The 17805-nt window shown below is 34.4% G+C and overlaps 1 protein-coding gene across 2 annotated transcripts; it reads right to left on the bottom strand.

Annotated features, from left to right (window-relative positions):
- Window positions 1–466: 466 nt before the first annotated feature.
- Window positions 467–12891, bottom strand: LOC123320130. 2 transcript variants are annotated; one of them, XM_044907321.1, is made up of 8 exons: window positions 12396–12891; window positions 12079–12318; window positions 11897–12010; window positions 11678–11788; window positions 2820–4751; window positions 1143–1256; window positions 958–1050; window positions 467–810 (listed from the first exon to the last, which is right to left on the bottom strand). In XM_044907321.1, the coding sequence occupies exons 1-8, from the start codon at window positions 12532–12534 to the stop codon at window positions 584–586; spliced, it is 2970 nt and encodes a 989-aa protein (XP_044763256.1). In that variant the 5' UTR covers window positions 12535–12891; the 3' UTR covers window positions 467–583. The 2 variants fall into 2 exon arrangements, with proteins under 2 accessions (XP_044763256.1, XP_044763258.1); XM_044907323.1 differs by lacking the exon at window positions 1143–1256.
- Between the last annotated feature and the right edge of the window lie 4914 nt (window positions 12892–17805).

Raw genomic sequence — 17805 nt, forward strand, 5'->3', positions numbered from 1 at the left:
GCATAAATTTTTTCAACCATTCCCTCATCGTTACCGCCAGAATAGAGAATAAAGTAATCCTTTTACACTTCCTAGCACTTGAGTACTGTCAAGGTTATCCAGTAGTTTGGACCGCCTGGTGTGTCCGATTTGGAAAAAAAAAACGAAATCAAGTGAGAAGACATTTTTAGGATTAAACAAACAAAGAAATAAACTTACTTCGCCCTCTTTTTGCAGGTATGAAAAGTCAGCGTTGTCAAATTCGAAATAAATACATATAGAGATATAAACAATTTGATTGCAAATATCTTAGTAGGAATTAGTAGGATTAATGGATTCATACACAAGTGAGTTAACTGAATGTTTATTCATGAGAAGAAAGTTTTACCCACGAGCCTGAAGGGCGAGTAAGTTTATCTATCATGTAAGTGAAGTAGCAAATATTCAAATAAAATAAGAATTACAAAATCGAATAATAAGTCTTTCAGAAAACTGAATTAAACTTTAATATGAAAATTAAATTACAATTGCATTAAATGAAAACATTCTCATAAAATAACATGATTGAATCAGATATTCAAACTTCCTCTTCACATTTCCTTTTTCAATTGGATTGCCTTGCTCTTTTGATCTTGATCTTGTTTGATATCCACGTTTTGATTACATTCGCATTCCTATCTTTCAGGCATGGATATCGTTGCTTCAATTCTTGTATAGCTTTCAGCGATGGATATATCTCCGTTCTGATAGCATCTTCGAACAGCATATTTGCCACTCTCGTTTCTTCTTCAGTCCATCTCTTCTTTTTTTTCACGAGGCCGAAGGGAGATGCTGAGAAATAAATAAGATAAGATTTTCATAAGTACATCATTCATTGATTGTTTCCAACAGACGATATTCATATTGCGAAATTCTTCGACACAATCTAAAAATGAATCTTAATGCTCATTTTCCCTCATCTTTCACGAAAATACATACTTGATCTTTTCTTTTTGGCATTCCTACTGTCGTTAATCACAGTCTGGCCTGAAAAAGACGTCGATGGCTGTGTCGGCGATAATTCATCAGAAACTAGAAGAAAACTCAATATTAGGTATGGTTATCACAAGATTCATGATTAAAAACTTCAAAATAAAGTTTGAATATTTCTCGAAGATACGCACGTAATCTTTTTCTTTCAGCATTTCTGCAAGAATTCTCAGATTCGGCAATCCCACTCGATTCTGAAGAAAATGTCGACGATGGCTGATTAATCACAGCCGATAATTCATCAGAAACTAGAAAAAAAAAACTGAATATTTGGCATATCTATTGATATACAGGGTGTCCCGGGAAGACTGCGACAAACGGATACCGTGAGTTAATGTCATCAGGCTGGACTCGTATCAAGACTTTTTGATCGCCTGAGTGCCTTCGTTTGGGATATACAGGGTGATATTCATTTTATGAGTGAAATTTCACAGTTCAATAACTCTTGAACTAATGGATCGAATGATTTCATATTTTGAAGTTTTGTCACCCTTCACTATCGCCTTTCTTCAATATTTCTAAAGTCGAATAAATCAGATCCGTACTGGGAAAATTTTAGACTTTTTATCTTTTCATGAATATTGGATCACCTGTACGTGGACATTATTATTTCTTCTCGTTTTCATAACCTCAAAGAATAAACAATAAACAATAAAAATTCTCTTATAGGTGAAATTTCATAGTTCAATACATCTTGAACTAATCGGTAAAATAATTTCGAATTTTGCAGTTTTGACAACCTTTACTACTGCACTCCTTGAAATTTTCCTCAAATTGTGAAAACAAATGCATCCCTATCATCAACAAATTGTGCAAAAATTAGAACAAGGTGATGAAATTTCAAGGCTCATTTTTTATTAATGGATCATAGGCCATAGAAGAATGATTTCTCAGATTTTGTTCACCAAAGAATCGCAATTCACCAGGGATGGAATTAACATTTCCCGTAATTTTCACTGGGATCAGAATAATCCAAGATCAATAATTCAAAAAAAATTTCAAAATTAGATTCTCGCTAAATGTTTGGTGCGGTATTTACAACAATCGTTTGATTGACCCTCATATTCTTGAAAATAGGTTGACAGGAGAAATTTATAAGAATTTTTTGGAACAAATTTTGCCTGGTTTGTTAGAAAACATTCAAATGGAAACATTGTGGTTGCAACATGATGAAGCTCCTGCGCATTATTCAAGAGAAATGCGAGATTATTTGACTAACACTTTTGAAAACAGATGGAAAGGCAGAGGTGGACATGTGGCTTGGCCTCCCTTGATCTGACACCGTTGGATTATTTTTCATGGAGAGCGCTTAAACAAGAGTTCTATGAAGTACATATAAACAGTAGGGAGCAACTGCTACAAAAAATTATTGATTCTTGCGAAATTATTAAATCACGACCGAATACGATAGGGTGATCCAATATTCACGAACATAGGAAAAGTCTAAAATTTTTCCAGTACTGATCTGGTTTATTCGATTTCAGAAATATCGAAAAAAGGCGATAGTAAAGGGCGACAAAACTTCAAAATTTGAAATCATTCGATCGATTAGTTCAAAAGAACAGTGAAATTTATCTGATAAGATGAACCTCACCCTGTATATCCCAAGCGAAGGCACTCAGGCGATTAAAACCTCTTGATACGAGTCCAGTTTGATGACATTAATTCATGGTATCCATTTTTCGCATTCTTCCCGGGATATGCTGTGTATTCCACTAAAATCATCTGAAGAAGTGTTCATTCGCACCAGTTCTATAGTATCCAGTTTGCTTTGATTCAAATTATGGAAATTATTGAATTCATTATCTCACCTTCTCGATTGCCCCTTTCTTCATCATTCCAGTCTTCCTTATCTGATTCAGAGTCGTTGCCACCTTGTGCCAATTCTAAAATTCTAGATATTCTCAATATCTCCCTACTAGCTATAGGTTGACGATAGTGTTCTTTGTGAATTTTGCTACTGTGTCCCATGAAGTTAGCCACATCTGTGACTTCAGTTTCAGAGAGGTCGAGATTGATACAGTTGGTGGCAATGTGTTTCCTCAGTTTCGTTCCTCGCAAACTACTTGGAAAACATGCCCCAGAAGCCTCTGCGAATTTCCGCATCAGAACACAAGCACGTAGATACTTATGTCTACTTCTCTCGAAACCAGGGATACCAAAAACGTACCTGTTTTCTCGATGGACCCCCATCTCATCTCTATGTTCGATTATACTTTCAATGCACTTCACTAATTCGCGAGATAAGAGTACAGGCACTGTTCGGTTGAGTTTGCCGCGAATTACAAACCGAACATAAGTTTTAGCTAACTTTCGAGCATCAGAAGGCAAACTCTTCAACTCATAAGGACTTATTTGAGCATAACTCCTGAAATCTTCTATAAATATGCGTTCTATTTCACCTGCTCTACGGCGGTTGAACACATGAACCGAAGTTAGAGTTGACTCTGCCAGTGCCAACCAAGAGTCCGGGCTGAATTTTGTCTGTAATTCATTGAGAGCGAGTTGCCTCCTTTCTCTCAAATAAGTATTAAAAGTTTTAATGTCTTCCGTTGAAGGCATTTCAAAGACTTTCCTCCTCGCATTTCTTGTCTGTGTTTCCTCTACAGTTTTATTCACTGTCACTCCAATATCCTCGGCCAGTAGTTTAAGGAAATCTTCCGCATTTTGTTTCTTCTCAGTTTCCTTTTTTTTAATGCATTCACTTACATGAATGTTTCCACATTTTTTAATTAAAGAGCCAAGAGTATACGCCGTTGATGGTGCCCTATACATAAGGGTGTTCGGGTCCAAACCGGCTACAATATTTATGGCCGAAATAGCATCATCAAAATGATTTGGAACATATAAATCCTCCAGTTCCACTATTTCTCTATTAATGGACTTCAAGCTGATTAGGAATCTTCCTAAGAGTCTCAATTGTGCCCTTATCATATCGTGCTGGTGTTGCAAGCGATACTTGCAGCACATTTTATTTCCATACAGAATTATGAGTCTATCATATCGGATAGACTTGATAACATCATCCTCTCTTAGAACAGGAAATATAGCTTTTCGCAAGATATCGGATGCATCGGAATGGATTCTTCCTAATACCTTTCGCCCCATCACCATAACTGTTCGGCTTCTGGAGCCATCATAGTTGAAACATTTTTTTGCATGATGTCTAATATTGTTCTTCGTGTAGAAACCCTTACAATTCTGACATGCAATATAATCTGATGCTGTCTTGTTCAATTTCTTACCAGGCCTTCGACTTACTATCAATTCACCATCGTTGACGTTGTGGTTTGTATTGTAAAAAAATTGAGATCTTTTTCTTATGGTCTCGATGATATTTCTCCTCTCAGTACAACCTTTCTTCAAATTTATAAATTTTTTAACCTCTGTCTCATTCGAATGCACCAATTCAATGTGCCTAGCGAATTTACTTTGGAATTTTCCACAAAACATACAATAGAGCTTTTTATTTTTAGGATTTCTTGTAGCTTCACTAGTACGAACGAACATATCATTATCATCCTTTGACGATTTTCCATATTCATTGGCCGTCAACGATATTTCCAAGGAACGTCTGGTGTCATCGTTGGGAGTTGTTCTAACATTTGTAGAATTCTCTTTACGTTTCGGTGTAGAAGAGTCCTTCTCAAATTCAGAACTCGAAGAAGATGAATCAGATAGCGAACCTAGGTACTCACTATCTTCATGAGTGTCATCTCCAAACGTATCCGCGAAATCATCATCTGTGAAAAAATTCGCACATTAACTATAATCAAGAATTTTTTTTTTATTTTTTTAAGTAGATATACAGGGTAGGCTTTTTAAAACGAAACAGACGAGATAACGGGCGCAATGAATTTATTTCGAAAAAATGCTCGGACATGTCGATTTTTACTTCGAGGGGGACAACTTTTAAGGTCAAATTCACAACTATATCGCTTCAACCCTTAGTGTTAAAACACCAACCCCTAAATTTTGAATAGGAAAGATAGGGTGAGTGATACCTCATTTAAATGGCCTTTTTATCCTGAATTCAGCGTATTAATTTTTTTCTACTTTAATGCATTCGTTTTCGAGATATTTCATTTTGAATTTCGTACAGTACCAGTCATTCCGCCAACCATGCTATGTGAAATCATCAATTATTTGACTAATTCATTCTGTGATTACGATGGTAACCGTTAATTGTCAACATTAGACAACGAGATGATTATTATTGGTAATTACTTTCTTCAACAATTAAGGTGAAAACGGTTTATTCTTTTTCTGAAAGAATTGAAATTATTTCTTTATTTTTCGAGAATGAGGAATGCGGGAATCGTACAGCAGATTTATTCAATTGATTTCACCCAAAAAAGCACATCTGTAGAAAGTTTGTATTCCTTGTAAGCATTGAATAAATTAAATAAATAAATGCAATAAAGAAATAATTTCAACTCTTTCTGAAAAAGAATAAACCATTTTCACCTTAATTGTTGAAGAATATAATTACCAATAATAATTATTTCGTTGTCTAATGTTGACAATTAACGAATACGATCGTAACCACAGAATGAATTAGTCAAATAATTCATGATTTCACATATCATGGTTAGCGGAATGACTGGTACTGTATAAAATTCAAAATTGAATATCTCGAAAACGAATGCATTAAAGTAGAAAAAAATTAATACGCTGAATTCAGGATGAAAAGGCCTTTCAAATGAAGTATCTCTCACCCTATCTTTCCTATTCAAAATTTAGGGGTTAGTGTTCTAACCCTAAGGGTTGAAGAGCTAGTTGTGAATTTGACCTTAAAAGTTGTCCCCTCGGAGTAAAAATCGACGTGTCCGAGCATTTTTTCGAAATAAATATATTGCGCCCGTTATCTCGTCTGTTTCGTTTTAAAAAGCCCATCCTGTATATTCCGTGCGTACCTCAATATTACCCTTCATTCAATATAAAGATTCGTGCGTTGGAGGGATCATCTGAATGAGGCTAGTATTTGTTAACATTATTTCAATAATTTAAATTGACTCATTCAAAGGGGATGACTAAATAAAGACAAATTTCATCGGAAAAAACGGATGAGCGTATATAGAGTGTTTCATTATAAACTGGACAAACATATATGGTGGGTGAATGACAACGGGAAAATCACTTTTGCCTTATGACACCTCGTTTTCGACGCATAATCGTATTTGAGCAATATTCTAATGAATGTGGACAGTTATATATGAACTTCGAAGTAACGGTTTTTGCTCTCATTGGAGTATTTTTGAGTGCTCAATTCATAAAAGATGAAGAACCCCGAAAAAAAAAAATTCTAAATGGCGGAAAACCTTCAATATTTGTGATTTTTTTTTCGATTTTCTAATTGAATTTCATTTTCTGAAAGAATACAATTTTCGAATTATTTCCGTAAAAATTTTTCTCCATAAATAGAACACAATTTTTTTTACATGTCCATAGCGAAAAAAAAATTTCACCCGAAATTGTTGAAATGTTTCCCGATTGCACTTCTTTTTATACCTAACACCAGTATGGAAAGAGAATCGAAAAATATCAAACCGTTTCTTTACTGCAGCCGTCCAAATATCTCGTAGGAACCTCCAACATAATTAAAAAAAAACTGGTTGGGATTTGAGGACCAAAATTTTTACATTGAGCTGTCGAAACATTTCAGATAGTAATATAAATTTATCACAAAAAAAATTTTCGATTAAACTTTGTTGGGAGGCGAACTCGCAACTTTGTGCTATGTCCCTCACCTGTGGAATGTAAATTGAAACTAATCGAAGGATATGAATTTTCATCACCAAGTAATTCGAATGCACTCTGAAATTCTGTGAATTGGCGAAAATTTTTTTTGTGATAAATTCATAGTACCACCTGGAATGTTTTGACAGCTCAATGTTAAAATGTTTGGCCTCAAAGCCCAACCAGTTTTTTTTAACTATAAAAGAGGTTCCTATGATATATTTGGACGGCTGCAGTAAAGAAACTTTTTGATATTTTTTGATTCTGTTTCCATATTTGTGCTAGGTATGAAGAAAGTACAATAGGGAAATATTTCAACAATTTCGATGAAATTTTTTTTTCGCTGTAGACATGTAAAAAAAAATTGTGTTCGATTTATGAAAACATTTTTTCACGCAAATTCTAAGAATATCGGGTTGATTCAGAAAATGAAATTCAATTTGGCAACCGAAACCGAAAAAATAATCACGAACATTGAAAGTTTTCCGCCATTTTGAAATTTTTTTTCTGAGTTCTTCATCTTTTCTGAATGGAACACTCAGAAATACTCCGATGTGACCAGAAACCGTTACTCTGAGGTTTATACATAACTGCCCACACTCATAAGAATATTGCTCAAATACGACGTTGAACACCCTGTACCTGGCTTATGCGTCGAAAACGGTCCGCGAAGGTCCCTCTTATCTCCCGGAAAATCGAAAACGAAGAAAAAAGTTAGCCCAGCACTTTTGTTTATTCTTCTCATAAAGGAGTGGAAAAATTTGTGCTACATTTGTGCTGACTTGTGTCATAAATATTTTCTCGAAAATTCGTCGGATTTTCCGGGAAATCTTGAAGTTGAAAAAAAAGTTGGCCCAGCACTTTTTTCCCAATGAAAACATATGTGAAAAATTGTGCCGTTGAAATTTTCACGGAAATACTTCTAGTTTTCCGAAAAACTGAGATTTTGGAAAAAAGTCAGCCCGGCACTTTCGTGTCTTTCAGTTCTTTCATTTTATTATATAGTTGAGCTACATTTGTGCTGATTTGTGCCGTTGAGATTTTGAGAAAAAACTTTCAACTTCTCCTTTAAATGGCGGATATTAGAAAAATCAGTAGATTATTTCAAAATCAGTATATATGGCAACAGGCCTTATGTTCATAACGTTGAGGATCGCAACCCTCCATACACAACAAACGACTTGTCAAGATGTGCATAGCGTCATAAATTATCTGAAGTGTATTGCGATAACAATGTTGCCAGAATTCAGTTTTCAGTAGAGAAATCTCGTAAATTGATCGTGTATAGCTAATGACTAAAGAAGATTACCATTGTTTATTACTGAATTTTTTGTATGGAATACGAGAGTCAGACAATAGTTCAACAGTTGAACACAAAATTCCATTTTGGTCGGGCAATTGATTACTATTTTTGCACCGACTTCAGTGTCGCTATGACATGACGATTGGTTTACAGGAATGGAATTCTTTATTTGTACTATTAGGTTGATGTATTGGGAGTTTGGAAATTCGGACGTTTGTAGTTGTAAAATGTTTCCGAATTTATAGTTTAGAAGGAAGTGTGATACTAAGGGAAAATTATGTGAGATTCCTCCATTTCATACTTCATTGAGCATGATGGATCCTTTTCTCAGTAAATTTGTGTGATTTTTCTAAAACCTAAACAGTAAATCATTATCGAACAAGTTCCAGGAATGGGTGAAAATACTTTAGATCTAGCACTTTGCTAAATCTCATAAGCGTCATCAGGTTCTATTATACAGGGTGTTCCAGATCGTAACCAAGAAATTTCAACCACGTATTATCAAAAATAAGCCCTAATTTGTCATATAAACATATGTCGAGAAATGTTTCCTATCCGAGATACGGAGTGTTGAAATCATAGAAAAAAAATGTTTTTTATTAATTACTTTCACACTGCTTGAAATATTTTTGGGAAATTTGAGACATAGGTTTTGAGCGTCAAGGAGCACTTTTTGCGTAATATAATTTCTTGTCTATTCTACCAGTGGCGTCCGTACTGCAGCGAGACTGAATATTTTCAGATAAAAAATTATACGCCACGGGTTTTTCAGACAATAAAAATTACTATTCAAATCCTTATTTAATTTGAAGCAAATTGGGTCTCTTGACTTTTTGCTGTATGAGGCACCGTTTCCGATTAAAAAAATAAAACACATTTTCATGCATGAAGAAATCGCCAAAATTTGATATAGCAAAAATAGCCTTATTATCATTATGTACCTACCATATCAAATTTTGGCGATTTCTTCATGCATGAGAATGTGTTTTATTTTTTTGACCGGAAACGGTGCCTCATACAACAAAAAGTCAGGACACCGAATTTGCTCCAAATTAAATAGGTATTTAAATAGTAATTTTTATTGTCTGAAAAATCAGTGGAGTATCATTTTTTTATCTGAAAATATTCAGTCTCGCTGCAGTACGGACGCCACTGGTAGAAAAGAAAAGAAATTATATAATGCAAAAAGTGCTCCTTGACGCTCAAAACCTATGTTTCAAATTTCATAAAAATATTTCAAGCAGTGTGAAAGTTATCAATAAAAAACATTTTTTTTTCTATGATTTTAACACCCCGTATCTCGGAGAGGAAACATTTCTCGACATATGTTTATATGACAAACTAGGGCTTATTTTTATGTAGACTACGTGGTTAAAATTTCTTGGTTACGATCTGGACCACCCTGAATTAACGGAAATGAAATTAAAATATTAATCAATAACAACCATCCTGAAGAAAGTCCCAGTTAATTTTCGGACGAAAATTCAATTTTGAGCTGAAAACTCAACAGTATGCAGACAGAATTCTGGAAAAAGTAATGTTAATAATTGTTTACATGCCCTTAATTTTTCAGTTTAATTTTATACTATAACTGAAACGTATCTTCTATGTACATATGTAAAATTTTGAGATCAACGGTAAACTTAAACTAAGAGTCACGAATCTGTCTGTATCTGTATCAAGAAGATCGAGTCGGAAGCAGTAACATTCTTAATTTACGAGAAATTTCTTCTGAAAATTGAATTCTGGTAACCCTGTTATCGCAATACACTTCAGATTCATTTATGACGCTATGCAAAGCTTGACAAGTCGTTTGTTGTGTATGTAGTCCAGGAGGCAGCGGCTTTTTTTCAAGGAATTTCATACCGTATGTTGTAGTCACATTGCTAATAACGAAACCGACCGTCAGCTGGTCAAGTAGCGGTGTGTGCGGGCGTGGGAGGTTGCGGAAGTTGGGAAAAAAGCAAAGTTTAAAGTCGCGAGTTCGACTCCCGACAAAGTTTCATCGAAAAAAATTTTTTTGTGATAAATTCATATTACCATCTGGTCTCTTATTGCTTGTCGCTAAAAGATATTCAACCAAACTAATTAGTAAACTAAGGAATCTGATTCGACTCAATCAAATAATAATAAAATATAAATAAGTAAGCTATTAGATGTTTACATGTACAGAAATGAACAGGATGGCAACATTCGTTGTTTACAGAGGCGATTCAGAGAACTATAGCAGCTAAAAGAAAACAGATAATACATTTTCGAGCTCGTTTTTCCTGATTCATCCTAATCTGAAAACATTTCTACATTTTGAGAAATTGTCATTTTCAATAATGGTGAATTACACGCTTTTTTGAATTAGTACTCAATAATCATCATGACATTCTACAGGCACTTTTTTTAGGAGTAATTTGAATATGATTTTATTAATTTCTTCTATCCAGCCATTTTGCAGATATGAAAGAGATTTCTGATTTTTCAAATGTGAACTATAGTTGAAAGTCCTTTCATCTTACTGCAAATTTTTTGCTAATTTCAAAAATGTATGTATATCATATATTCACCTGAATATTTCATGAGAATAAAATAGGAACTTTTTTCTGCTTTCTGTTTCACTATTGAATAATAAGACAATAAGGAGGTAGTCGTTACCAGATCTGGATTAGTCAGGAAAAAAGAGCTCGACAATTTGACATCCGTTTCCTTCTAACTGCTATATTTCCCGAGATCCCCTCAGTAGACAACGAATTTTGCCCACCCTGTACACTGGATCTGTTTAAAATTTCGCACAAATGTTTGATATGTTCACCGTTTTCATCGGGGTATTTCAAAAGACGGATTGTGTTGATCTACGAATTTCTGCAGGGAACTAACTATCGAAAGCCGCAACATATTTAATTTTCAGATTCAGGTAATTCATAATATGATCATTATAAACAAATTTTCCATAAATGATAATCTAGAGTAGTGAGATCCGGCGATCTAGCAGCTAAAAGAAAAGGACCTATATTTCCATGAGCTGGCGCTCCATCCATTTGAAACCAACGATTATTAATACAATGGATTGGCAAATCATCCAGAAATTTTTCCAATACTTCGCTTATTAGAATTCTCAAGAATAGGGTAATATTCAAAAAATTAGTTTAGTATGATATTGCGGCTTTCGAGAGTTAGGACCTTGCCGAACTTTTTTTTCAATTTCAAGATTTCCCGGAAAATCCGACGAATTTTCGAGGAAATATTCGCGGCACAAGTCCGCATAAATTTCTCCACTCATTTATGAGAAGATAAACAAAACTGCTGGAATGACTTTTTTTTTTTCTTCATTTTCGATTTTCCGGGAGATGAGAGGGACCTTCGCGAAAATTCGACGGCACAACACAGTACATACTTACATACATAGCACAACCTGTTTCAATCGCAAAAACTAATTTTTCGAAAAGTGCTGGGCTGGCCCATTCTATACATTCTGTGAAATATTTTGAGAACCGTGTGGAATACAAAAAAATTTCAACGGCGCAAAGCAGCACAAGTTTTTCTTCTGGAAAACGAAAAGTGCTGGGCCAATTTCACACATATATCTCACATGTCCAAGCAGCGTGATTACTATCGGTAAATAAAAGTGCTACTCACCGCTAGAGTTGTCCTGTGTATTTAATGCACCATTCTCCAATTCATTAGTGGTTGATGGTAACTCGCATTGTCCAGAAGTATTTTCGCTCGGGTATCGATGCGGTGATTCACCTGTTATTACAAAAATATAATGAAAAAATTCAAATTTAAATTTGTTTCAAGTATTCCAAATTGATAAGGATCATAAGTATTGAATACTTTGTTTGAAATCTTACTCACCGCTTGAGCTGTCCTGTGTAGGTAATGCACCAGCATTCTCCGATTCATTACTGCTTGATGATGATTTGCATTGTCCAGAAGTATTTTCATTGGGGTACCAATGAGATGGTTTTACTGTAACAGAGAAAAAACCAATAAAAAAAATTGTATTCTGCATACATCATGAAATATGAAAGGCTCACCTTCAGATACATTTTCTGCATTTGTAGTTGAAATGTCAAGTAGTATGTATTCATCACTTATAAGAACAATCGGATTTTTTCGACCATTGTTTGCGTTGGCATAAGCAGGATTATCATCAGAGTTGAACTCCGTCAGTGGTAAAAGGCTCGAATTTGTTTCCTCTTCACGGGACAAATTTTCCACTTCATTCTCAGAAGTGTCCTCTTTATTCATCAAGTGCTCAAGGCAATTGAGATCATCTGTGATGAATTATTCAAAATAGATTTCAATCATTCAAAACTAGTATAATATCGATAAACAAATCAACACTACTTACCATTTGAAGCTAAAATTTTGGCGGGATATCGAGCACCATTTCGGTATTTCACATTACACTTCTCTCCATCCCTATTCGATATTTTCTTTTCATCACAAATGTATTGAACACCGTCGTCAAATTTCACAAGAAAATACATCTTCACCAAGTTTTATTTCGTATATCACACTTGAATATTCGAACGAGAAATGAAAAAGTTTTGCGAATTTCTCCTTTTATATACGTGTACATTCCGTTTCATAAACACATGAAAAAAATTCCTATTGGTAGGTTTAGATGGCTCTTCCCTTTTTTTTCATGTTTCTATCAGAATTCAAACATTTGGCGTTTTATGACTGTCCGCTAATTCCAACGTTCCTGCGTGACTTCGTCAACCCTTGTATATAACTTATACCATACCTTTAATAACAAAAAAAATGTATTGCTGACATTCAAAAGAATATATATATATATTCATTCCAACAGACCAGTCCTCTGTTTGTTATCGACTCGCAAAGAGGTTTCGATTCTTCCACTGTTCCACTAGACTCTCAGCTCATTCGAATTTAACATTAATCCCTATGTTTCCAATGGATTTTTCACCTACGTCTAATATTTCGCTAGGCTAATGCAAGTGCAATAAAAATCCTATTTTACGACGTTTGTCAATATGCACGTCTTGCGAACTGGACACCTGCACGCTCCAAAGCGTGCATCCTGGGTGTTTCATCATCATCATAAACTGGACAAACATATATGGTCTGTAGATGACACCGGAAGAATCACTTTTGCCATATGACATATACCCCGTTTTCGACGCATAAGCGAGATACAGGATGTTCAATGTAATTTTTGAGTAATATTCTGATGAGTGTGGTCAGTTATCTATAAACTTTAAAGTAACGGTTTATGGTCACATCTCAGTATTTTTGGATGCTCATTTCAGAAAAGGTGAAGAACTATAAAAACAAATTTACAAAAGGGCGGAAAACCTGCAATGTTCGTGAATTTTTTCTCGGTTGCTAAATTGAATTTCAATTTCTGAATGAACTCGATTTTCTAAGAATTTCTGTGAAAAACTTTTCAATAAATCGAACACAACTTTTTTTCTTACATGTTTACTGCGAAAAAAAAATTTCACCCGAAATGGTTGTAATATTTCAGGAGTGTAGCACTTTCTTTTATACCTTACATGAATATGAAAACAGAATATAAAAATATCAAACCGTTCCTTTACTGCAGCCTTCCAAATATCCCGTAGGAACCTCTATTATAGTTAAAAAAAACTCGTTGGGCTTTGAGGCCCAGAATTTTTACACTGAGCTGTCAAAATATTCCAGACGAAAATATGAATTTATAAAAAAAAAAATTTTTCGATGAAACTTTGTTGGGAGTCGAACTCTCGAATTTGAGGTACTACCCTTACCTATTGAATGTGAATTTGAAAGTGCTCCAAGGATATTAACTTTCGTTACTAAGTAACGATGATTCACAGAATTTTTCACTGCATTTGAATGTTATTTTGCAAGTTCCTTGAAACTATTTTTTTCTGTGAATCACCGTTGCTCAGTAACGAAAGTTAATATCCCTAGATGGGTTTCAATTTACATTCAATAGGTGAGGGTAATACCTCAAATTTTAGAGTTCGACTCACAACAAAGTTTCATTGAAAAAAAAAAATTTTTTATAAACTCATACATATAACCATCTGAAATATTTCAACAGTTCAATTTAAAAATTCTGGGCCTCGAAACCCAACCAGTTTTATTCTTTTGATTATGTCAGAGGTTCCTACGAGATATTTGGAAGGCGGCAGTTAACAAACGGTTCGATATTTTTCGACTCTGTTTTCATATTCGTGTTAGGTATGAAAGGAAATATGTCAAAAAAAAAGTTACGCCATGATGAATTCGACCAGGGCACTGACCTTGAATGCCTTTTATTTAATGAGATCCTATGATTCAGACATAGACATAGAGACATGGACTGTGCCTTCCCTTTATATCTATGCATGAAATACGGTCAAAAAAAAGTGACAGAGAGAAAAACACGTCGGGAATGCAGTTGTCTTTTTCTAGAATTTTGATTGGTCTACACTCACCTCTATGTGAACAAAAGAGAGAAAGGTAATGTCCCGACGAGCTTTTCTCTCTTTCTAATAAATAGCCAATTTCATGCTGGCATTGCTCAGTCCATGTCTCTATGTCTATGGATTCAGAATAACAAGCCTTATGCAAAGAGTAACAACTCTTTGCTTAATCTATGAGACTACACGTCTGTGGATCTTTTAAACAAAGTTGCATTCAGCCATAGTACCAAATTTTCAGAAATATCACAGATAATTTTTTATTTTTGAATACATTATTCGAAAACCTTTCATACGAGAAAATACGGAAAATAAAAAATGGTATATATAAAATATATTTATATTTGTGGGAGTTCAACTTACTTTTAAAATTGGTTTCTTTGAATTTCTGGTATTTTTATGGCAATGAAGAAACTGGAAAATGTGGGTAAAATTTAGAGTTCGGAGAAGATTCATCACATCCATGAAAAACTACATCTAGGTCATTTTCGAGGTATGCAATCAGTGTTTGGACCATTTTGTAGAAATTTTCTGAAGCTATGAGCTTCCGCCAAGAAACAAATTCTTCAAGCCCTTCACTTTCAAAAAAAAACCTGCAGACGCTTTCCTCACCGCTAAAAGTGCATGCCTCATAGAACCTTTTTTCTTTCTACCATCTATTCTTTAAAATGCACTAGGTCTCAACGACGCTAGAGTAAATCCCGACTTAGCATCGTCGGCTCCCCAACTAATAAGATAATAATCAATATAAGAATATAAGAATCATCACTGAATCAGCCTGTAAAGGTAAATCTACCTACAAGGTAGTTCTATGGGCTTACTGCTATGTTATAATTGTTATGATAAATATTTGCAGTGTACAAACATTCCTTCTTTCAGAACACTTTTTTTATATATTCCTATTATTTTATTGACGCTACGTAGCTTACGCTTGTTATTTTGAAACTATAATGATAATGAAGAATGTGATCACGCCTAACAGGGAGGCAATGAATAAAATAATGAGGATAAATTCAGATGCATACCACCCGACGATATGAATATCGACAAGTGTTACGATCTGAATTGAGCTAGCCAATTTGTCATCGTCAAGGCCCCCAAATGGAGTACGCTCCACTGAAGAAAAGCAGATGCTGACCATGGTTTCGGCCTGGCCATGGTCGATGAGGCCAAATGAGGCCGAAACCATGGTCAGCATCTGCTTTTCTTCGGTGGAGCGTACTCCATTTGGGGGCCTTGACGATGACAAATTGGCTAGCTCAATTCAGATCGTAACACTTGTCGATATTCATATCGTCGGGTGGTATGCATCTGAATTTATCCTCATTATAATGATAATGTTATTTAAAACGATAATAATAACACTCTAATGTGCCTATGTACAGGGTGAGCAAATTTCGATGTTTTAGCACTTTAGCTTTTAAACCAGAGGAGATATACAAAATCTGATACCCCATTCCCGCTCTCTTTTTCGGAGAAACTTACAATAGTAGTAGTGATTTTTTGCCACTTTCTTTTGTTTTCGAGTTATAAGCAAAAATTGGAAAAATGGCTATATCGAAATAAATTTATATCTCCGCTAATACTGATGTCAGAGCTCTGAAATTGAAACATTATACAGGCACTTTTTTTACGTAGAATCCAGAGGCGTGCTCGCCTTTTTAGCAGGATTCTTAATTACGAAGCTATTACCCAAAGTTATGTTTTTTTAAATGGGAACACTAATTTTCTGTGCAATTCTTTGAAAGCTTAATTTCCTCTGATTTCAAAAATATATAACATCATATGGTTTGTATCAATATAAATGATATAAAATGATCAAAAACCTTTTTTCCCAATATTTCTGTGGTTTCAACTTTTGACGAGCACAGAAAAATAGAGTTTCCTATAACAAAAGCAGTCTCCTTCCGGCAATGTCATTCTTTCTATGCTTTTTACCAATTTTCACAAAATTTGAATTAAGATATATTTAATAAATTTTCATAATAATGAAAAGACTTATAGAAGGAGACAGTGGTAATCATACGATGCTATATGTTTCTGTGCTCATCAAAAGTTGAAACCATAGAAATATTGAGAAAAATGGTTTTTGACCATTTTCATCATTTATATTGATACAAACCATATGATGATATATATTTTTGAAATCAGAAAAAATTAATTTTTCAAAAAATTGCAGAGAAAACTAGTGTTCCCATTTAAAAAAACATAACTTTGGATAATAGCTCCGTAATTAAAAATCCTGCTAAAAAGGCGAGCACGCCACTGGATTCTAAGTAAAAAAGTGCCTGTATAATGTTTCAATTTCAGAGCTTTATCATCAGTATTAGCGGAGATATAAATTCATTTCAATATCGCCATTTTTCCAATTTTTGCTTATAACCCGAAAACAAAAGTAAGTGGCCAAAAATGACTACTACAATTGTTAGTTTCTCAGAAGAAGAGAATGAGAATGGGGTATCAGATTCTGTGTATCTCCTCTGGTTTAAAAACTGTAGTGCTAAAACATCGAAATCTGCCCACCCTGTACACTCAAAAAAATTTCCGGAAAACAAAAACTGAAGGATCGTCTATTTTTCTATACAGATACTTCTCAGACACCCAACAAATACAATGTTTAGTCGTTTTCTAGAAAGTATCTGTACTATATTCATATGATAATTGAATTTGTATCTCCTTGAAAATATTAAATATTAACTTTTTCATAGTTTTGAAAATACGTTTACTTCTTAATATTTCTTTATAAACATAAATAACATTAATGAAGTAATTTTAGACGATCACAAGATCACATACATTTGCTTGAGTCTATCATCATATTTATCTTACTTTATTCATTCATTAATTTGCCAGTATAATTAAAATAATATATTATATGCCTATATGGTTTTAGAATGAGTCGAGGGGGAGGGGGCGCTAAAAAGGTATTATGCCCCATACGCGAGTTAAGCTCGCTACGCCATTGGGTTTTTGATAATACAAATCAGTTAGCAATATTGTTCCGAAGAAATGAGACTCCGAAACTACCATTAGATCTGATGTCCCCATAACCACCATACCACATTTTTTGGCAGGCATCGGAGGTTTCTGGGACATTTGGTGCTTACTGGGACAGTCCCCAAACCTGCCGATAGACAAAAAAGGCTTCTGAGGACTGTCCTCATAAACACCAAAAGTCCTCGAAACTGCCAATGCTTGCCAGAATATGTCCCCGAAACTGCCGCTTGACATATATATATATATATATATATATTTTTATAAACAATCTTCATGTTGGGTATCTTCAAGGTGTTATATAAGTCAGTTGTTGCAGTGTCATTTGGTAAATTGTATATAGCCTTCAAT

Source organism: Coccinella septempunctata, chromosome 9 (genome assembly GCF_907165205.1).
Source record: "Coccinella septempunctata chromosome 9, icCocSept1.1, whole genome shotgun sequence".
Lineage (NCBI taxonomy): Eukaryota > Metazoa > Arthropoda > Insecta > Coleoptera > Coccinellidae > Coccinella > Coccinella septempunctata.